We start from the raw sequence: 23,516 nt of genomic DNA, 5'->3' as shown, positions 1-23,516 counted from the left end.
CTCTATGAAAAACTTAATTGCCAAGAGCTTTAGGAGAGTTCAGAATATTCATTGTTCCATCCAATACATAGTACATTCTCTATAACACATGTTTCTGTAAAAGAGAAGAGCTCCTTTGCTATTGGTAAATCATGAACAATATCAGTATAATTTGGACTCTGGATGTCCTGTTGGTTCTTATGATTTTTTTCCAGCTTGTTAATGTTTAAAAGTGATCAGGGGCAAGCTTTCACCCCAATTAAAGAGAAAACCGTAGCAATGTATAAAGGCCTTAAAAAGTGGAGATGAGTGTCTAAAAATCCTATACAAGTCCATCCCGTTAGCACAAACAGGGGCTGGTTTAGTGGAGCCAAGAACCCTATACTTTTCAAAAGTTAAGCTCTCTGCTGAAGCTGCAATTATACCTAAAGAGCTGTGAAGACATTTCTCCCTGTATCTCAAATCAGATGTTTAATTTTGATGAAACTAGTGCAATCAAATGCATTCAATACCTCCTATCTCCTCCGTTTAAGAGGAAGTATGATGATGCAAAGGGTTGCCAACTGTGACGCTTGGTACAAATGCTGTTAGAGATTTAATGGAGTTAATGTTTTGATTAGGATTGTAACTGGAGAACTAACAACAACAATGTAAAGCTGCATAGACTTTAAGTGCTCTGCCCAAAACTTAACTTTTTTTTCCCCATATGCTCTATTAATTTTAGTGTGCTAATTTGCAGAGTGAGTAGTTGTTCAGGCACACATGTATCACATTCTAGAAGAAAAGTCTGCATTTTGAGTTCTCATTCTGTGCAGTCCAGGCTTCTCTGAGTGACCTGACATCACTTGGACACTACTGACCACTCTCTTGAAATGCTTCTTTTGATTTTTTTTTCCTGGAAATAACTACCATTTTTGAGAATGTATGTGCTGGACACTTTGCTATGGGTTTTATAAATATTATCTTATTAATCTTTAACCTTGTGAAGTACGTACTAACTTCATTTTATTTATGAGGAAACCAAGACTTTAGAGAGGTTAAGTAACTTGCCTAAATCACACAGCTTTTGCTTTTATATTTTATCATTATGACAATTAAAAAATATTTCTGCCTGGTAGGCAAATTACTTATTGATAAAATATTAACTGAATGTTCATCAAAGCATATTTTACTTTCCAAAGCTGCTTAAGTTATTAAGACATGTAAGCTCCATTAGATTTCTTATACATTATTTTATTAACCTCTAAAAATGTATTGGGAGTAAAGAAAGGTAAATAAAAAGGGGTTTTTTCTCTGAACGTATTCCAGCTGAATGATTCCCTGATTTTTATTAAGCTATGAGATGACTAAGGAAGATAATTCTGATTTCTTACCCAGTCAGCTCTTACACGGGGTTTACTCAATCACATAAGCAATCAACAAAGTACAATCTTGTCTATGAATAAAACTAGCAAAATGATCAGAGTTAGAGGATGCTTCAACTGTAGATAGACTTGTAAAATGGAGAAAGATTGCATTTAATGACATGTTGGACATTTATGAGGGAAGAATGTTAAGTTTAAATTAAAAGGTAAGGTGAACTTTTAAAAAATAAAGTTACATAAAAGTTCTGTCATTCATTTCAAAACTCCAGATAACAACTTACGCATTGGCACCCAACAGGATATTTTATACATCAAATGGTTATATTATTTGTTATAATGCCTAGAATTTACTTTAAAATGCAATGTGATAAAGGTGTGTATTAGTAAGAGTGTGGCATCTACTCAAGAATTACGGACCAGGAGTAGTTTTCTGGGATTCTAATAATAAAGTCTATATACTTGAGGGGGCTACTAGAGGCACTTATTTTATTTGCATCTCAATAACTGATGATTTACTAATTAGTATACTGAATGACAAAAATGTGTATCTATTGGTGAAAACAAGGTATGAAAATATGCATGATGAATATTGCATATGAGCTCTCATGAGTAAAATTAAAGGTATTTAAGATACAAAAATTGGCTGAAGTATTTTAGAGATACTCCCCACCATTTTATGAACAGGCTATAAGAATCCAATGAGGTCTGTTTACTCTTAGAGACGATGCCCTGTGCTAAATCTTCAAGTAGTTCTGTGTCTAGTTGTGAACTCTGGATGATTACTGTTGCCTGATGTCAGGAAAAATTGCCATTCCTACCTCAGGAATCTTTATATTTGTCAAAGGTGAACATTTTATATGAGGGGGTGACTGGAACACCTAAAAGGACACACAGCTGGAACTTCTTCAAGCTTATAGAACAAGTTCATGAATTATTTTGTCTTTACTTGTTAGTAAATATTTAGCTGATAATTGTATATGTGGGAAAACCTAATCTGATAATTTATTATTATTCCTACAGTTTAAACTTCTTGGTGGCTACCATTATGTACCACAAAGAACTTAAGAGTTTTATATAACCAAGAGTTTCACGTCAGTTTACTGCACCATTTTTATTCCTTTCTCTTTACAGTTACAGTGTAGCTCTCTGTAACACTGCCATAAGGAAAAATGACTACCATATAAGCTTAATTACTGGTTAAACCAAATATATCTTTTCTGGTTTGTGTTTGCACCAAGAGAAACAGTTTCCCTTCAGTTTACTACATACATGCAATAGCGAATCATATTGTAATAGATTCACTTAATATATATGTCTTTAACATGAAGTTTTGATAATAATTATATAGCCTTTTAAAAAAGGAAAACATTCCATCTTATCCTTTCCTCTTCACACTGCAATGCCAGTAACCAGGAAAATGAGGCGCTACTCCAAACATCTGGTACCTACGTGTTAAATTGTTCAGCTCGAGCATTCCTCAAATTTCAAGCCATCCCACCTCTATCCACTACTTCTGCTGATGTTTGGTCCTCACATTCCATTTGGTCTCAAGGCTGTATACTTTATGTCTATTCTGACTCTGGATACCTTGAACAGTGATTCTGGATCTCGAAACAAGCAAAGCTGTTTTATATACAAAAGAAGAGATCTGAACTATAACTACACAAAGCCAAATATGGAACTTCCAAAATGTCTATATTATTCATAACCCTAGATATTTTCAATGGTGACAAAGTTTTCACTTTCAAGTTTTGTATGCCATTTTTAAGGAAAAAAATCAATTCATATTAAGTTTACCAGGTAATACATATTCATTTTAGCTGTGAGGAAGAGTTTGAATATAGTTGGAAGGAATAACAAATGTTCAAAGGGTAATGAGAAGGAGTGTGGCCTGTTTGGAGGAGTGTTCATGACAGAAAAAGATGCAGGAAATGAGACTGGATAAGTATGGGCAGCAGGTAAAGAGAGGAAGGAAAAAGAAGATAGAGAGACATGTTAAATAAATTTGCAAGCTTTCAAATCCAGGCAGAAGAGTATGAATCTGACATTGACAGGGGAGATTTCTTCCGAGATTCCACAACCAGAATTCTCAGTTTTTAATATTATCATCAGTCTCTTTGTCATAACAATGTGTCTTTCACCATTTCCAGGAAATTAAAAAAAGAAAAGAAAAGAGAAGAGAAGAAAAGAAAAGAAAGGAAAAGAAAAGAAAAAACTATTGCCAATTAACTTACTACAGCTGAAATACTGATTGGCAGAGCTGTGGGATGAATTTCAAGTTCTAATTAGCTTCACTGCATCTAGAAAATGGGGAATCTTTACACAAGCCTTGTTATTGTAAAAGGAGGCTCCACAGAAAGCCACACTTCTTCTCATCTGACAGAAGAACTGTAGGAGTTTGGCAGCAGTGGTTCAGACACGAGAGGGGCAGAGTGTTGGCCTTCCTGGGTGCTCTCAATGTTGAAGTGAAATGACACTGTTGGCTAAACTGCCTAAGCCCCATGAGTTGACTACCTGGTAAACTTAAGTCTCTGATGATTAAACACCTAAATATTGATATTTTAAAAAATCATTTTTCAGATTTATAATTAATTTTATTAGGAATTCTTTATTATCTCGTATCTATGGATTTTTTTTCCTTCTTCATAATATACATATCTTCACATACACAAAGAGTCTATGGAACTGTAATGGAGATTGTCACCATTCTCCTTCTGGTCCCCCGCCAAACATATACACCTATCTCCAGCCCCTGAACCCACCTCCCTCCCACACAAAAAAATTAATGTCCTGAGACATGTTATTCATGGCAATGGCTCCTTAGCTCTTAAATTACTGAATGAAGAAGGGTCTGATCTTCAGGTCCTTAGACCAGAAAAAAAATGTATGCTATTTACAACATGCCATATCCAAACAAAAAACTTTGAGTGGTTCCCCATCACCTATAAAATAAGGTCCTAAGATCCTAGTCCTACATTCAAATCTCCCTACAACATGACCCTCACCTGCCTCTCTGACCATACCTCCCACAAACCTTCTACCATAGAATATAAACTATTCCAAGGGCTCCAGGCTTCCTACATCTTCCTTTTTTGTTCCTTACTTTCCTTGTCTTGAATGTCTTCCAATCAGCACAGCCCATTTCAGTCATTTCAGTCACCCCTAGTAGTTCCAATCCATAGCAATCTCTCCTTTCTCTATAGGGCTTATAGTTTGAACCACTCATTTTCCACATACTATCTTGTATTGTTATTCTTTTTATATATATCTCCTATTTCCCAAATAGATTATGAACACCCAACAGCTAGAGGCCATGCCTTATAGTTTGCTATATTCCTAATGTATTACCCAATAGTGTTATACATGAGAAATGTGATGACTTGAACTCTTATTTTGAAATGTGTATCTTATTTTTTTAATCAAAACTTATTTACTTATGGACCTCAGAAGAAGTATAGGGAAAAATCCAATCAGAAGACCTGCGTTGGGATCTTTATTTCTGCCATTTACCTTTGATGTATTACAGAATCTCTAAGTTCCTCTGTGAAAAAATGTATATTAACCATGATTACATGGGATAATATAAACTGTTTTATAAATCATAGTGTCAGAAATATTTGATATTGTCAGAAATATTTGACATTTTCAGAAATATTTGATATCAGCAATAAGTATTATTAACAAAATGTGTGTGTCCTTACAAAAGATCAAACTGAGATTCATTTTTTTTAAATTTTAAATGTTTATTATTATTATTTTCTATTATGTAAGTTTCAGGTATATAGCATTATAATTCAACACCTGTATACTGAGATTCATTTAGGTGAATCTGAAGAACTTTCAGGCTATCTTCTATAGCTTCTTAGGCACATAAAAATTAAATTTAAAAAATTAAGATAAATTCATGGTTTTCCAAATTCAAAATAACCCAACTGTCACAGAACTATCATCTGTTATGAATATAGATCAGCCAGTCTGCTGTGGCTGTTTTTTCCTATTTTATTCATTTCATAAATGTTTATTAAGTGTTAGAATCAATAAGTCATTGTGTTTTCTTTTGAAAGATGTAAAATATTGAGGGGAAAAACCAAAATCCAAACCTTAAAATACTACCCTAAGTAAATCTGAAACTTCAAAAAACATACTCTTTCTTTCACCAAGGAAAATAACCAACCAATGTGCCTCTGTAGTTTGTCTTACTGACAGGTATAAAGATAAGCAAAAAAAGCTTAGATAAGGTTAGTCACACCATACTTCAATAAGCAGTATCTTAAAGTGACTTATCTTGAGGTAGTAAATTTCTAATCTGACCAAACAAGCAAACATTATTTTTCCCTCACCGTTCGTCAAACAGCCCTTTTCTAAATCTGTAATCAGTTTCTACCCAGCTTTCACAATCTAACCTGAATAACTGATGACCATCTTACACGGAAGGTCAACGGTCTAACCTATTATTAGCAATCACCAAATAAACTGATAATTAACATCGCACTAAACACTTAAAAGTGTACGTATGCGTGCACATCCATGTGCATACACTTTTCCAAAAGTCAGGCTCCTCTTTTAGCCAGCACAGATGGGAGTCAGACTTAATGACAAATACTTACTGACACTGGGGTAACCCAAAAGGTCATCTTTGGAAATCCAATACTTTCAATGTCAGAGGCAGGGTGGACCACTAAAGATAAAATACAGGCTTCAGAAGTGTTCACAGTGTACAAAAAATATAAGTTGAATATACTAAGTTTTGTTCCATATCTACAAAACAATCCACTTAAAAATATATTTCTAAGAATTCTAATATCAAATGAACTCAGTTCTTGAAATCTTAAGGATTCATTTATTCTTTCACTTATTCAACAAATATTTATTGAGTAGTTTCTATGTGTCAGGCACTATCCCAAAGACACCATCACCATGTACTCAAAAAGTGTATAATTGAAGGGCAGAAAGACACAACTATTTTTGCAAGAAAACCATAACTTACACAAGCAATTATAAAGGCACGGACTTGAAAGTTCTAAGGTAGGCAGAACTTTCCAGGCTTTTACTATTTTTTCCAAATTAATCTGTGAAGCGTTAATTCCTCTTTTTTCATTATGAAACACCAATTATAACTTGATTTCTTATTCCGGGTTTTTGGTGTTGTTTTTTTTTTCTTGTATGGGTATTTCTTTTGAAAGCATAATTGTTAGTATCAGCCAGCTCTGAAGCAGGTTTCCCAAAGGAGAAAATTAAAAGACTAGCTTACTCTGAGCAACCTGATAAGAAAAGACTGGGTTTCAAAATTAAGTTTTAAGGACGTTCCAAAATGAACTCGAACAACATATCTGAACTGAAACTGTAAAATTACCTTTATAGGTAGTCCTTCATAAGTCCCCACAACATCCTTAGTAGATTTCATCATACTTTTAATAATTTATCTAATATTTATAAAACTCCATGAAGGCAGGGGCTGAGCTTGTCTAATTCACTGTTGGTATAAGACGGACGAGCATGGTCTCTAATACATAATAATTCCTCAATAAATATTAGTTGATAGGCATAAATTCTAAAATACGAATAGAGTTAATAATAACTTTAAAAATATTATTTTAAACCTACATAAAATACTACACTATCAATTAGCTATGCCTGCTGCTGCCAGTCCAGTTAACATTAAGAAAATAAAAATATTAGTAGGGAAAAGCAGTTTATGAAAGAGCAACATTAGCCTTCAATTTATATTATTTTATGAATCAAAATAACAAACACTGGAAAGTCATTTTAATGGTTAATAAGCTTTCAGAAAACAAAACCACAATTTTTCAGCTTTCACCAGCTTTATGAAGGGGTCTCTGCCTATGACCTACATCATGCAATGTTTGGAGCCAACATAAAGCTTTCATTGTTGTACATGAGTCAGGTATGGACTTCTGTCAACTTAAGACATTTTTTTCCAGCATTTTCTTAACAGATTTAAAGCTTTTTAAAATTTTCATCCTCTTTTATGTTGGCCAACTTTTAATAAAACCTGGACATTTTACATAACTTCAAGAGGATTTTATTGAACTAGTATAACTGAAAAAAATGGACAAAAATAAGTGAAATACAAAAACTAATGAAATGATACAGGGAATCTTCCAGTTTGTTTCTATTTTAATAATGTGTTACCATTATATTATCTTCAGTGACTCTAGGTGAACTGGTTAGAATTAGGACAAGATCACTAGTGTAACTAGAAAGTCAAAATAAAAAATGTTGACATTTTCTCTCTATTAATACCAACTTAATTTGCCTATTTCTGAGTAATTATTTGACTCTTTACAGTCATTATGAGTCAGAATGGAACTCAAAACCTTACCCTTGCCATTCCTGTTTCTGCTGAATCTGTACTCATCCTGAAAAATCATTCTTATACAATACTCGTAAGATATTTTTACTAAACTATTAGAGTTAGCATCAAAGCTGATATCCAAAAAAAGTAAGGTTTTTTTTATGTTTCTATTGAATCAGTACCTGAACCAGAAGTTTTAAACAAACATTTTGTGCTGAGTCCACTCTAAGACAATAACATCAGCTTTTACTCAAATGATTTATGAACTCATTAAATTTACCTCTTTTTCCTCTGCTGGTGAACGGGGTAGGTAAGATTCATTAACCTGCAGCACAAACCCTTTCTTTGAATATTCACAGGGGTAAGAAGAAGAACTTGACTGTGGTTCTGTGACATGACAGACTTTCCCACTTCATTTTGCTAGTATTTGCTTAATCTTAGATTTAGAATAACTTTGATACATTAAGAAAAAGTGCCTTATTTGCACTTATTTAAACTCCTTTACAATAAGGTAAATGCCTCTCTGGTATCACTTAGCCAGTTTGGAGTAGTTGTATGAAGAAGCAAATATGAAGTTAAATTTCTGAGGTGTCCCTTGACAACTGTGGGATGCTTTTCAAAAGGGAGATCCCCAGATCTGTGGTGCTAGGCATGTTATGCCAACTATCTTTCAAACCAAATGTGATTAAAGTAATACTTTCACTAAGAAGGATTAAGAAAAAATATGTGCCAAATGGTCAAATAACTAAGATAACGTTTACACGGAATTAGCAAAATACTTCACAAGGATCCTAAACCTGACTCTGTTAATCAACGTCTTAATGATTTAGTGTAAATCCCGTAATAATTCTGTGAAGGTTTTTATTTTTAATCCACAAAATCAGGTGTGGAGAAGTTAGACCAAATAGTTATTTCCGGTGGAAAAAAAAATGCCCTGATTCTACAATTTAAGTTGTTATGCTTTTTAAAAATGATTACCTTAATATTATTTGGTAAGAAAAAGAAATGTGCTTTCAGACCATTTTGAAGCACTTTTAAGTTAGTTTGGGGTTAAATGTTTTAACCAAATGAGAAAGTTTTTCTTCAGAAATTTTATTTCCAAACATTTTACACTTTTCATAATGCTTATGGAGCTTTAATTTTTCAATAAAAACCCTGTAAAGTGTTTATTTTTAAACAAATCATTTGTATATTCTTTCATCTTAATACTCAAAAGTAAACAAATAAGAGCAAAATATATTTTAGGCATTGATTTGAGAAAGAGAATAATACTTCAGAAATTTATTAGTTTATTATGAATCTATACTCCTCACGTTAGAATGTATACTCTTCACATGTTTATGAAGTTTGTCTTGCAATCATTTTCAACATGTTGCTCAGTAATGTGCAGTCTCAGGACAAAGCCTCATAATGCCATTATCCCTACAACTTGCCAAAGCCAAACGATCATTCTTGATGCCTTCCAAAACTTCATCTTACACATCCAATCAGCACCTCCTAAAAAGTTCTTAAATTGTCTAATAATTCTCTGCATCCCCAGTACGTCCATAATCTCTTACCTAGATTATTGCTATAGCTTATAAATGGCCAAAGCAGTTACACTTCATTCCCTACAAAACATCTAGGAGAATTAATTGTTCTAAAAATACAAATTTGATCAAGTCATGTAATCTTCTACTGCCTTGAAGACAAAGATAAAATTCCTAATAAACTTTATTGTCTCCTACTTTTCCTGATTCAGCTTACTTTTACAGCCTTATTGAATTTTGTTTGATGTTCCATTCTACCTCTCTCTCTACTCCTGAATTCTGCACATGTGATCTTCTTCTAGGAATAGTGTTCCACCATCTACCACCCACTGGCTAACTCACACCCATCCTTGATATCTCAGTAAAGATATTACTCTGTCAGGAGGCCTTAGAAGTGTCAATTAGATATCCCTTCTCTGTGCCTTCATAGTACATTTTACTCCTTCTATCACTGCAGTATAGAAGAGTGGTTAAGGTCACAGATGAAGGAAAATAGAGAAAAACTGTTTTGGGTTTTCCTAAGGAGAAGTACATAAAGTGGGGTTAAATTTTATTGTAAAGTCAGTGAATAAGGCAAACAATCACAATTAAGCAAAACTACCATTGAAAATTCCTTAAATTGTCCAATAAGTACAATAATACACAGTATATATAACTCTGTATGGTAATGTTCATGCAAAACTACTTAATGAATACCATAGTACATAGTTCCATAGAGAAATTACATTCAGAAAGAAAATTACCCCAGGTTTTCAATAATCTAAACACATCATCAATACAGAAAGATTCAATTCCTAGTTATTCTAGTTTAATGTCATTATCTTAACCTTCTATGAAAGATGTATCAGTTCCTCTGATGCTTCCTTATTCAGATTTCTTTATGGTTCCAAATTAATTTTTCATTGTTTTCTTTCCTGGGTCACATTATCACCTTATTTGCTTGGCTACCTAAATGAGTAATTACCGTTTCCTTGTCAATAGCCCCAAACTTTAAAGTTAGTCATACTTGTTCCTAGGTTTTTCACAATGGTATTTACTCTTGTCAGGCTTAATTATATCCACTACTGTAGACATATACTTGTTAAGTAGAATAGCAGGCAGGCAGCAGAACTATTTAAAAATGTGATTTTCTTCATTTGTAAAATCTATATTTATCTAGAAAATTTAGTTAAATAAGGTTAAATTAAGTATATATATGATGCTACTTCACTATAATTCATAAACGACTAGTCCAAATTTCAATCTCTCAAGGTATTTTAATCATGAAATGGGAAGTAGGGACATCATACCATAGTGGGCCTCACAGAGTTATGCGTCTTACTCTCCCTGAAATTCATAAAACAAGCTTTTGCACAGATGCACTTACCATAATGTTTAGTCAAAAATGAAAATGGACAAACTGTTACTATGAAGAGCTAGAAATTTTTAGGCATTATAATTTTGTATAAAATGAAAAAAATGATAAAACTACCAATATAAGTGATGTCTTTCCAATGATGTAAATGCTGTGTATCCCCACATTTTTTATGTTTATAATTAATCCATAATAAATTGACATTTAGGAAAATAGTTCATCATGTTGCCTGGTATGTTGTAGGTGCTCAAAGTATCATTGTTGAATGAAAATATCACCAAGGAAAATACTGAAGATTTTATAAATAGACTCTAAAGAGAGCAAACCTTTTGTAGTTAAAGATAAACAAAGATAGCAAAATAAGCCATTACAGAATATTGAGTAGAGTTCCCTGTGCTATATGGGAAAAGAATCTAAAAAAGAGTGGATATATGCATAACTGATTCACTTTTCCATACACCTGAAACTAACACAGCATTGTAAATCAACTATACTCCAATAAAAATAATTTTAAAAAATAACATAAAAGTTTGACTGATTTGTTTATCCATAAACATAACTTCTAAAAAAAAAGCCTGTAATATTCATTATAAAGCAAACACTGAATTCAAAACCTAATACATTAAACTACGGTTGGCATTTAATGCCCTTGTGGAGGATATTCTAACCTTGTACAAAAGAGTATATTATTTGTAAATAATGGTTACCAGACATCTTAGCCAAGAAACACAGTTACAGAGGGAAGTTACCATAACACAGCCGGGAAAGTACAGAAGCAGAAAAAAAGTCTGTACTTGTGTTGGTGTTTATTCAGATAGATAAATGGATCCATATCTATATAAATACATATAGATTATACATAAATTAGAAAACCAAAAACTGTAAATGCCCTAAATAAAAGTGAGAAGTATTATGCCTAACCAAGGCCAAAGATAAAAAAAAAATAACTGGGCAGAAACTTAGACAAATAACTTGATAGAGAAAATATAGAAACACGAGGGTGAAAAAGATGGAGACTTTCAAGAATGAGTATTCAACGGACAGTAACACATTTCTTGTTGGTCACATGATTATTGTAGATGACTATACAAAGAGGTTTAAACTCACTGTCTAAATAATTGCCATTGGATTTATTTTACCAATTCAAAGAGCAGAGGAAAAAAAGGTAAATTTAATGAGTTCATAAATCATTTGAGTAAAAGCTGATGTTACTGTCTTAGAGTGGACTCAGCACAAAATGGTTGTTTAAACTTCTGGTTCAGGTACTGATTCAACAGAAACATAAAAAAAAATACTTACTTTTTTCGGATATCATCTTTAATGCCAATTCTAATAGTTTAGTAAAAGTATCTTAGAGTATTGTATAAGAATGATTTTTCACGATGAGTACAGATTCAGCAGAAACAGGAATGGCAAGGATAAGGTTTTGAGTTCCATCCTGATTCATCATGACTGAAAAGAGTCAAATAATTACTCAGAAGTAGGCAAATTAAGTTGGTATTAATAGAGAGAAAATGTCAACATTTTTTATTCAGTAACCTTAATGTGTCCCCCTGCCCACAGTCATCCCTCTGGTGGGAATATTTCTCAGAATTAATGTAGTTTTAAGTCTGAATATTCCCACGCTTTTTTGTTTTATGTTTTTCTGGTATGTAGAGCATACAAAAGAGTCCACCATAAAAGAATCCATAAATGAATTGGGAAACAACTCTATTTTAATATTCTGAAGATCTTAAACATATGAAGCTTGTGTTTTCTGAAACTTGTAATTCTAAAACTTTATAGACTACGTCCCCAACTTCCCTACTAAAACCTATTAACATATTGAGGAACTGGTGTTCTTTACAACATATTTGGAATGATATTATTGGCAGATTCCTATACAGGTGTAGCAATAGTATAAAAGATTACCTAGGGACCATACTTTCTTTAGGTGGTGGGTTTTTTTAAATTGTTTCCCATAACCACCAAAACTATCTTTTATAGCAGTAGCTCTCAACAGGAGGTGCATTTTATAATCCTCAGCACGTAAAAAATGTAAAACCCCAGCCCTCACCTGTTAAAAATTCTGATGCAATAAGTCATAGGTTATTACTTATGTTTTTGAAAAGTTTCAACAGGTGTTAATCCATTAGCACAATAGTGCTAATGATGAGTAACTCAAATACCAGTTACCAATGATAACTTCAGAGTAGAGTCAAAGAACCAAAGTTCGAGTGCTTTAAATCTTCTAGCAGATTTGTTATTGTCAATTCATAAATATTTCACATCTTAAAAAGAGTATATTTTTACACAGCAAAAGCAATTAGGCATGTGTTTCTTTGCTCACAATATACAATTCTTTCTTAGATATGTATGGTAATCTGTGAGCTATTAGAAGGGTAGTGACACAGAGAGTAGTTACCAGGCAGGAAAAAGACACATACCCACAAACTTTATCATCCAAATCAGATGTCTTAGACAACTTGAAATATATTTCTGTTCAAATATTCGGACAGCAAAGACCTTCTCCCCCTTTTTTGAGCCCTATAATATCAGCACAGAGTAGTTAAAAGTACACTAGATGTGAATTAGGAGATCACAGTTTAATCCTCAGCTAAGACACCATCTAATAGTGAAATTTTAAAAAATAACTCCACTAGTCCTAAATTTCCTAAGCTCAAAAATTATTGGGTTAGACTAGATCATTGTGTTCTAAGTGATCTAATTTCTAAGTCTAGGTCACTTTGTGTACTAACATTTAAATATACTGCAATAAATACTTTCAAAAATAGAAAACCAACTTTGAAAGGTCACATTTCTAAATTCTAATAAGACTATTAAATGAAAATGCATTATTGTTTTTAATCAAACAGAAACAAAATAATATAATGTAAGAAAATGGGAATGTATCTTAGTCTGTTAGGGCTGCTATAACAAAGTATGACAAACTGGGTAGCTCATAACAACAGATTTATTTCACACAGTTCTGGAGGCTAGTCAGATTGGTGAAGATTGCATTTTGCCAGTGTATCTGAATAATTGCCTCTAAATTCTGATTTTGCAAGATTGGTCAGATTCTGGCGAAGGTCCTCTTCTGGGTTGCATATTGCTGATTTTTTTCTCCTTCTTCACATGGTAGAAGGGGCAAGGGAGTTTTCTTGGACCTCTTTTATAAGGGCACTAATCCCATTCATGAAGACTTCACCCTCATGACTTAATCAATTCCCAAAGCTCTCACTTCCAAACATTGGGCATTAGAATTTCAACATATGAATTTGGGGGGGACAAACATTGTGATCATAGCAGAATGCATATACTTTGCATTTACTGTTTATATAAAGAAGCACATAGGATCTACGATTGCTTACATAGAACACTGATAACAGTAAGACTTTAAGACATATTAGCATATGAATAAATTAGCTGTTATTTTAATAATAATGGCAAATACCTAGCTACATTATTCTAGTGTTTCACTTAGATTAACTCATTGAATCTCAACAACTCTATGAGATAGGCACTATTATCATCTTTATATTCCATATGAGAAATCACTCAAGAGACATTAAGTACCCAAGATCACAAAGTAAATGGCTGAGCCAGTATACAGACTCCTGTAATTGTTCTTTATGGGTAAACTAATATAGATCATTAGTTAAATATATATGTCATGAAAACCATGCATTAAATAGATACCAGCCTTTTATAAAATTGCCCTTAGAAAAAATTAATAGACACAATCTCTACCCATAAGGGATAATAATCTAGGAACAACAATGGAATAGAAAACAGAGATAAAAAAAAAATCACCTTCCTTTCTTAACAGTTGGTACATTTTTTAAACGGTTTAAGCAGCAACTAGAAATTCTGTAAGGTTTAAAGTTTTCTCTTCTTTTTAAAGTGCATTCATATTGTATGTTGTCAAAACTTTTATTTTTTACTATTATTTTTTAATAGATCTTTATTGGAGTATAATTGCTTCACAATACTGCGTTAGTTTCTGTTGTACAACAAAGTGAATCAGTCATATGCATACATATATCCCCATATCCCCTCCCTCTTCAGCCTCCCTCCCACCTTCCCTAACCCACCCCTCTAGGTCATCACAAAGCAATGAGCTGATCTCCCTGTGCTATGCTGCTGCTTCCCACTATAATCATGCAGGATTTAAGACCTTGCCAAGAGCTGGACCTTGGCTGCCAGTGTAACAACATAGATGTCAAGCCCATCATGACACTCAAAACAATTGCCTTGAATCCTGAATTTAGGGAAGTAGAAAGAACACAAATAAGGAAAAATAAGCAATTCAATCATAAAGTATCAAAGTTGGGAAAGAGGATGGTATGAACACACCCTCATGCCATGCCTCTACAGTTACAGAAAATCAGGCTTTAGAGGCAAGTATTCAGATACACTGGCAAAATGCAAATGTTATCTCTCAGGGAAGTAACTGGAACCTCTGCCTGATTACCCAGATCACTATCTCACCACTTTGGGAGACCTGGCGTCAAGGCTTTTTTTTTTTTTCAGTAGATCACAGTAACACACAATAATATTAGATCCAAATTTATGTATTTATTTTTAAAATAAAGTCAGAAAGCAGGGAGGGGGAGAGAGAAACAGAAAGGGTGAAGAGAGGATGGAGGAGAACGATGGCGAGGGAGAGAAGGCAGACCAAGAAGGAAATATTTATTGAACCTCTATCTAAAATTAATTTATATGTTTTTCTTCACTGATCACATGAAATATTTTTAAATATCTCTCAAACAATTATTTATTCTATCCATGTAATTTTAAGGTAAATAATCATTCATTTTAAATACAGATATCACATAACATTCTAAAATTGGAAATTTAAACTGGCACATTTTGACATTCATGAAAAAACTCTTATACAGTCGTTCAAAAAGTAATTTGTGTAACTTTTCCTTATTTATTTTATATTTATTAATATGTTATTTCTATGATGACAATACAAATGATATTCTTAGGTTTCTAGTAGCTACATGTTTCTGTTTTGTTTACGTTTTTTGGACAATAAATTATTTTAAAATCTACTAAGTTGTTATACTAAACATGATAGGTCCAAAGATCAATAAGGTCACTTCCTAGACTCCCTTCTTCAAGTCTACACGGCAACAGTTTAATTTCAAAATCTCTTGTTTCAGTAATTATAATAAAGAAAACAGGGCACCCTAATGATTTAAGCCATGAATAGTTTTTTATTACCAAAACACCTGTTGCTATTTCCAAACCTATTTTCATTAAATACAGAAGAATGTTGACTTTGTTACCCAAGGACATCAAAAGCTAAGAAAACAAACTTTCTTTAGTAGAACCATTCTCAGAACACTTCTCTCAACACAAGTGATTTTTACATGCTGCTCCTTCTCAGGATGGGGTTCCTATAAAGTGGTTTACATTAATGTTTCAAACTGGTGTGATTTATCTTTGATATGTTGCTAACATATAGCCATGTTTAACTTCTTCAACACAGCAGTAATATTAGTATTAATATATGAAACTGACCTCAGCAAAAAAATAACCTCTACAAAGCTGAATTTAATTTTATCATAACTCAGGTTAAAGGTGTTTTCAATTCCTTAGAAAGAAATAATTGGTTTCCATATTGGACAGTAGTTAATGCAGGACTATCCTTCCAGAAAAAAGGGAAATACAAGAGGTGAGCCCAGGACCACTCTGTCTTTCTGACTGGTGGTACTTTCCAGGCCGCAGCACAGGGAGGTAGATGGAACTCAAGCCGGGCATAATGATTTCACTCAACTGAAGAGGCAGAAATCAGAGTCTGGTGTCATTTAAATAGTTGGAACCTGCGGGGCTGGGTACTGAAAAAGAAATAACTGCCCCAAAAATGAGCCCCCACAAGGGTCACCTTAAGTTATTGGATGAATAACAAGCTGCAAGTGCAGACAGCAAGACTGTTGAGGCCCAGCAGAAAATAGCTGATGAGCCAAAGCTGTGAGCTGAATAGATACTCCAGATGTTAAACATATACTGAGAGATGTAGAACTTCTGACAGGCAGAGTAAAACACCACACTGAAAATGCTGAGCATTCAACGATACTCCCGAAATGTTTAAACCCACCTTAAGAAAGCTTAAAAAGAAAAGAGAAGGGTCAAACTTGTTTGCCAGAAAATTAACTGCCTGCCAGAACAAAACTCAACACTCTTTAAAGGAAGACAACAGATTCTAGACTCCCAACAACATAAAGATCGCAGTGCCTAGTATATAATAAAAAAAAATTACTAAACATGTACAATAGGAAAATTTAATCCATAATAAGGAAGAAATAACTAATACTTAAAGTACATGATGAGGAGAGTTATATTCAGTTTTCTACTATATTCACCATCGTAAAATAGTACAATCTTTGGAATTTTAGAAAAATAATATCTTCAAAGTACACCCATATTCCAAACATTTTAACTTTAGGTATTATCTCAAAAAGATACACTCTGAGAGCCTGCCTTCATCTGCCACATCCCTACTATCACTTTCTCCCTGCTCTATTAATTTAGACTTTCTCAGTGTCTGGCATGAAGCAAGATGTAAGCTTTGCAGAGCTCTGAACATCAACTTTATGCTTGCATCTAGGGGGGCTGGTTAGGCTAACAAATTTAGCACATCTTCCTGTCTTGTCCTTCCTTTCTCCACATCATTAAAATGTGCTTCCAATTTCCTAACCTATTGCCTCCCTTATCCTGCTGACATCAGTATTCAGGATCAATGCTCTATCTGTCAATATCTCTTTGCTAGCTCTCATTTTCATTAAATTGATCCACAATCCAGATAACTATGTGCAGGAGATTACCTTTTTTTCATGATAAGAAACTCCTTGTTATGTACTGAATTGCGTCCCCCCCAAATCCATATTTTTAGAGCCCTAATCCCCAATACGTCTCAGAATGCTACTGATTTTAGAGATCAGCATTTAAAGAGGTAATTAAGGTTAAGTGAGATTGTATGAGTGGCCCTAATACAAAATGACTGTTGTCCTTACAAGAAGAGAGACACCAGGGATATGCACACATAGAAAAAAGCCCACATGAGGACACAGCGAGAAGGAAGCCACCTGCAAACAAGAGAGTAGAAACTAAACCTGCCGACACCTTGATCTGGGGCTTCCAGCCTCCAGAAATATAAGAAAATAAATTTCTGTTGTTTAAGCCACCAGGCTTGCTATGGCAACCCTAGTAAACCAATACACTCCTGAATATATTTTCATTTTTTGCTGGAACATTCACTCAAACTTCTCATCATTGCAAAACAAATTTAATGACACTACATCCCTTAAAACATCATTCTTATCCCTCGAAGACAAGTGTATAACCAGAACACTTACCAACTACTGCTACTTCTAGACTATTACTCGAATACAACATCTCAGACTTTAAAGATAAGTTTGATTTTGAATGGAAACAATATATAAAGGTGGCGGGGAAGAGAGAGAGAGAGAGAGAGAGAGAGAGAGAGAGAGGTGTCTTGCTTGCAAATACAAACAGCAATGTGGTGTTACAGAAATTACTTTTTTTTTTTTTTTTTTTTTTTGCGGTACGGGGGCCTCTCACTGTTGTGGCCTCTCCCGTTGCGGAGCACAGGCTCCGGACGCGCAGGCTCAGCCATGGCTCACGGGCCCAGCCGCTCCGCGGCATGTGGGATCTTCCCGGACCGGGGCATGAACCCGTGTCCCCTGCATCGGCAGGCGGACTCTCAACCACTGCGCCACCAGGGAAGTCCGGTACTCAGATTTTTTAAAATAAAATATCTTAGAGAATATCAGAGATCATAAGATATAACAAGCGTAAGTAGTGTTTCATAAAGTGTGTGTCAGCTTTACACACACATACAGACAAATGTGTTTACTCAGTTGAAATGTGAAATATATTCTTATTGTATATGTAAAAGTTGAAAGACTTATTTTAGAGCATAAGGCATTTTTGAAAGAGATAGACTTTTCTTCTGAGGTGAGAAGAAAAAAGGGTCAGTGAACTGGCCCTGGGAAAGTATTACTCTATTTAACAGTATTAATTCACATGTATATTATATTCATTACAAGAAAAACAGACTTGTGCTGTTTGGATTTTAAAATAAATAATATGAAACCAATGATTTAACAAATGTATTAACTTAAAAATCTTACAACTCAAATTTTTATTTTCTTTATTTTTTATTGCTGAATTTTTAACACAGTGAATGAATCACTCTTTGAAAGTCCTGTGGGACATTAACCAGATGTCAAATATAAAGATTGGTTTTCACACATCTGTATTACTTATTTTGGGTTACTTTAGAAACCCCTCAAAAATAATCTTTGTTTTTTTCTGACAGTGCCCTTAGAGGATAAGTTTCAGAGCTCTCAGTATCTCATGGTACTGGTTCTCCCTGGAGACCTTGCCCACTTTCACAGCTTCAGAAACCACCTACACACAAAGGCACAAGCATCTACCGTTGTGTGCTTTCTGGATACAGGATTCCAAAAGTTTCCAGTATATTTTTGAAAAATCTGAGGTCTCGGGACTTCCCTGGTGGCGCAGTGGTTAAGAATCCACCTATCAATGCAGGGGACACAGGTTTGATCCCTGGTCCAGGAAGATCCCACATGCCGTGGAGCAACTAAGCCCATGCGCCACAACTACTGAACCTGTGTTCTAGAGCCCATGAGCCACAACTGCTGAGCCTGCATGCCACAATTACTGAAGCCTAGAGCTCATGTGCCACAACTACTGAGCCCATGCGCCACAACTACTGAAGCCTGCGTGCTCTAGGGCCTGTGTCTCACAACTACTGAGCCCACGTGCTGCAGCTACTGAAGCCCGTGTGCCTAGAACCTGTGCTCCACAATAAGAGAAGCCGCCACAATGAGAAGCCCCCGCACCGCAACGAAGAGTAGCCCCCACTCACCACAACTGGAGAAAGCCCATGCGTGACAACGAAGACCCAACGCAGCCAATATATATGTGAGGTCTCCCAAACATAAATTTAGTATGTGAAAATTTTAATTCATTAGTTTTGATTTCTAGCTTTACCATCTACCTACTAAATTACGATGGAAACCTAAAAGTCAGGATGCTCCCATTCGTGTGGAAGAAATCACCAAGTTCTGTCAAATTTTATCTCCAACAGCCTGCTGTCTCTCCCCCCTCTATTTTGGAGGACACCATTTTCTCTTGTTTTTATTCAGTACCCTTTTAATTCATCTCTGCCTTCTGGGTTTCCTCTTTCCGGTCCATCCTCCACACCACTCTAACCAGAGTTTTCTTTCTAAAATGTCAGTCTAATCCTAACACTCTCAGACTTTCTGTCCAGCTTACCTCTCACTGCTCTGCCACACATGTTCGGAGCCAGTCACATACAGCTTGTCTCCCTTCCTTGAATTTTTCCTACTCTTTTATTCTTCTTAAAACAAACAAACAAAAAACAAAGTACCTTCATGCCTTTGCATATGTTGTTTTCTCTACCTGGAATGTCCTGTACTACCTTCTCAACCTTCTCACTCTTTAGTTTTACTCCTCACTCTTCAATATACAGCTCAAACCTCACCATCTCTGTAAACCATCCTCTTTACCTCAGGGCACTTTCTACATAGCATTTTAAACATTCATTCATTAATCATTCATTCACTTACCATATACTAAGTACCTTCTATGATGTACACTTGTTACTTTACATTGTAATTAACTGTTCCTTTCCTCAAATAGAAGTTAAACTCCTAAAAGGCAGAAACAACATCTTGTTCAATGTGGCATCCCTGGAGCCAGACATCAGGCCCAACACCTAACAGGCACTTTAACAAATGTTGAAGTTAATAAATTAATTTGATGCTTTCTAACACACTATTTTCTTCTCCCCAACAAAATTTAAAATTTTCTGAGAACAGAATCATTAGGCATTTAATTATTAATGACATAGTCTAGTGTGAACAGGAATTAAACAACTTTTATAAAGATACAAGCCTACTTAAGAGATGCCTGAAACTTGGAATCATTACATCTATTGGTGGTCTCTTAGCAACTAACTATTTCTGAAAGAAAAAGTTAACCCTATTTTGCCTAGTTTCTGTGCTTCAAAAATTCTGTATCTTAAAAAATTTTATATTTCCTAAGAAAATGGTTTATTTTTTTTTTACTACCAATGAACCTGGGAGCCATATAGCTAAAAGGTATGATGTAAGCTTGCTTCTTTTATGAAGAATAAATTGGCTCATGGAAAAATCAAACTTACTTCAACATCAGCAAAATCTCTCATGTAAATACAATTCTCTCTTATTTGCTCATATACACACATAGATGAATGCTTTGTGTCTACTGGCATTTATTAGTGTATATTATTTTATTTCATAGCTCATCCTTTAATATTTATCTTTGTGCTATTTAAAATCAATCTGCAAATTACAGAATTTGCTCAAGAAAGAGCTTTGTGAGCATTTAATAACATCTACTGATACAAATAAGCACTAAAAGATTATTAGCACACAGCAGCTTTGTCCAAATTCTGAAAGGCCCACAGGGATGAAGGCTCATTGTTTATCCTAACAATTTACATTTCTCTGAAGCCTGGCAGATCCTTTCCCAAAATCAAAAGTATTTGTTCAAGAGGCAAACTCTTATTTTCTGAGTACTGCCACTATAACTCTTCATAAATCTCATCAAATTCTACTAAGATTAAATTCCAGGAATATTTTTAATAAATATTTGAATTTCTAGAATGAATGCTATTGGCAACATTTTCTTTAGATATTTTTTGAAAATTTAAATAAAATATAATATTTAACAGTGGTACATCTTACCATGACCACTACCAATAGTAATAGCGATATTAATAATAATGCTAGCTTCAGCTAATTTTTATTGAGTATTGATGGATACTATATTAAAGGTATAATTAATACTATATAAATATGTAAGTCATAAAGATTTATTTAAAGAGGTTTAAATTTAAACCTTTTTGAACTTATAGTAGTCTCCATTAATATATCCCCTGCTCCGACTTAGCAATACAAATAAGGTAAAACATACATTTTCCTAGTGACATAGGAGAAATGTTCTAGCCCAGACTGATAAATTTTATACCTTTTAAGTTTCCCCTTGATTATATTTCTAGATTATAATTTCCGATGGGAAGAATTATCAAATACCTTAGGACTTTCCAAAAATCAGATGGAGGGAAATAAAGCTGTGATTTCAGCAGTGAGTCACTTATATAATTCTTTTCAGAATTATTGGGATGGCAATAGGTAGAAGAAAACTTAGGAATACCCTTCTACCAAATGGCATTACATAGTTATCTCCTAGGCCACCACAGACTTTCCCTGACCTCATTATATTGTAGAACAAACAGTAGACTTTAAATACATTGGAAAACCATAAATTTAGAGCTGGCTGAACTTCAAAGATTATCTAATTTTCTCCTTAAATTTTATAGAGGAGAAAAATGAGATGCAAGAGGCTAGCAAAAAATGCCTTGATGAGAGAACTAAGGTATTGGTAGCACTACAGTGGAATCCTAGGTTTCATAGTGCTGTAAATAATTGCGGTATAAATCACTCAATAATTATTATTGGTAACTAAAATTTTTTTAATGGAATTTATAGGAAATAAACGTTTCTCGATAATATATAAATTCAAGAGAGATCTGTGCTTTTCTGGGGAAGAATGAGTTGCCCCTAATGCAGCAGTCAGTAAGCAAAAAATCAATTATACTATACTAAATTAATGCTTCAAAAGTGATGTACAGTTGGTCTCACAGATTCAACCAACTGTGGATTAAAAATATTTGGCAAAACAATCCCAGAAAGCTCCAAAAAGCAAAACTTATTTGCTGCACCCTGGCAACTATTTATATAGCATTTATACTGCATTAGGCATTGTAAGTAATCCAGAGATGACTTATGGTATATGGGAGGATGTGCATAGGTTATATGCAAATACTATACCATTTTATATAAGGGACTGAGCATCCTTGGATTTTGGTATCCACCGGGGTCCTAGAACCAATACCCCACAGATACCGAGGAAGGACTCTAGTCAATTATTAACAACAGCAATAGTGCTGAAGATTAAGGAAGAGCAGAGGAGGCTTTTATTCTTTCTCTGGATTCACGTCCAGAGAAAATCAGAATTGAATCGGTTGGGTACTTCCATTTGCCTATTGCACAGACAGACACAGAACACATGGGTGTATGCAGGTCAAAGTTAGAGAAATAAGATTTATATTGACAATGGAATTATTCAACTATAAAGGGTTCTTTACAGATTGATCCTTTTATGCATCAAATTAAATAATAAATAATGTCTAAGTAAGTGTTTATTTTCCAGTATAATAAATGTCAAAATAGCTTTCTGACTTCAATATTCTTTACATTAAATCTTGTCAGTTCACCCATATAAAATAAGATTTAACAACCAAATCTAGTTATTACTTGACAATAAAAGAACCTGAATAACAGAGGTAGTAATTGAAAAGCATAGACTTTGTTGTCAGCCACAAGTGAGTTCAAATTTTAGCTGTTTATCTTACTAAGTGAATGACTGTGGACAAATTACTTAACCTCTCTTGAACTGAGAGCTCTAAGGCCTAATATTGATTGTGGTCAAGATTAAATGAGATAAATTACGTAAAGCACACAGCATGGCATCCCAACAGAGCAGCACAAAATCAATGTTAGTTCACTTTCCCATTACTCTTTTGACCAGAAACTTACCAGACTCATTGACCTTGCTCTTGAACAGAATTTGATTAAAATAATCCTAGGTATCCTAATTTAGATATTAGAATGAAAGGGGCATAAAAGAGGTTATCTAGATGAATGTGGACAAAACTCCACATATTCAACCTCAAACTGTACGAGTAGTTTCAGATGAAAGTCCTAATGCTCTAATGCCTAGTCTTTTGCACAGCCACCTAAGAAACGGAACAGCTCAGCTACTATTTGAATTTTTGGTTTGAGGCAATAGTTCTACTAAAGACTTTT

The 23,516-nt window shown here is 34.2% G+C and overlaps 1 protein-coding gene across 5 annotated transcripts in view; it reads right to left on the bottom strand.

Moving 5' to 3' along the window:
• XRCC4 (X-ray repair cross complementing 4) overlaps positions 1 to 23,516 on the bottom strand; it is a 263,958-nt gene that overhangs the window by 97,792 nt on the left and 142,650 nt on the right. The window contains exon 7 of one of the 5 annotated variants that reach the window (XM_022593363.2): positions 5,951 to 6,021. The exons of the other annotated variants lie outside the window; for them this stretch is intronic. Coding sequence (XP_022449071.1) covers positions 5,951 to 6,021 — 71 coding nt within the window. The remainder of the gene's footprint in view (positions 1 to 5,950; positions 6,022 to 23,516) is intronic. 5 annotated transcript variants of the gene reach the window in all.

The sequence above is a fragment of the Delphinapterus leucas genome, chromosome 3, assembly GCF_059928025.1.
Source record: "Delphinapterus leucas isolate spDelLeu-1000000601 "Yukka" chromosome 3, BTC_Dleu_Yukka2, whole genome shotgun sequence".
In the NCBI taxonomy this organism is placed as follows: Eukaryota; Metazoa; Chordata; class Mammalia; order Artiodactyla; family Monodontidae; genus Delphinapterus; species Delphinapterus leucas.
The sequence above is the reverse complement of the archived record's forward strand: the minus strand, read 5'-3'. Positions and strand labels throughout refer to the sequence as shown.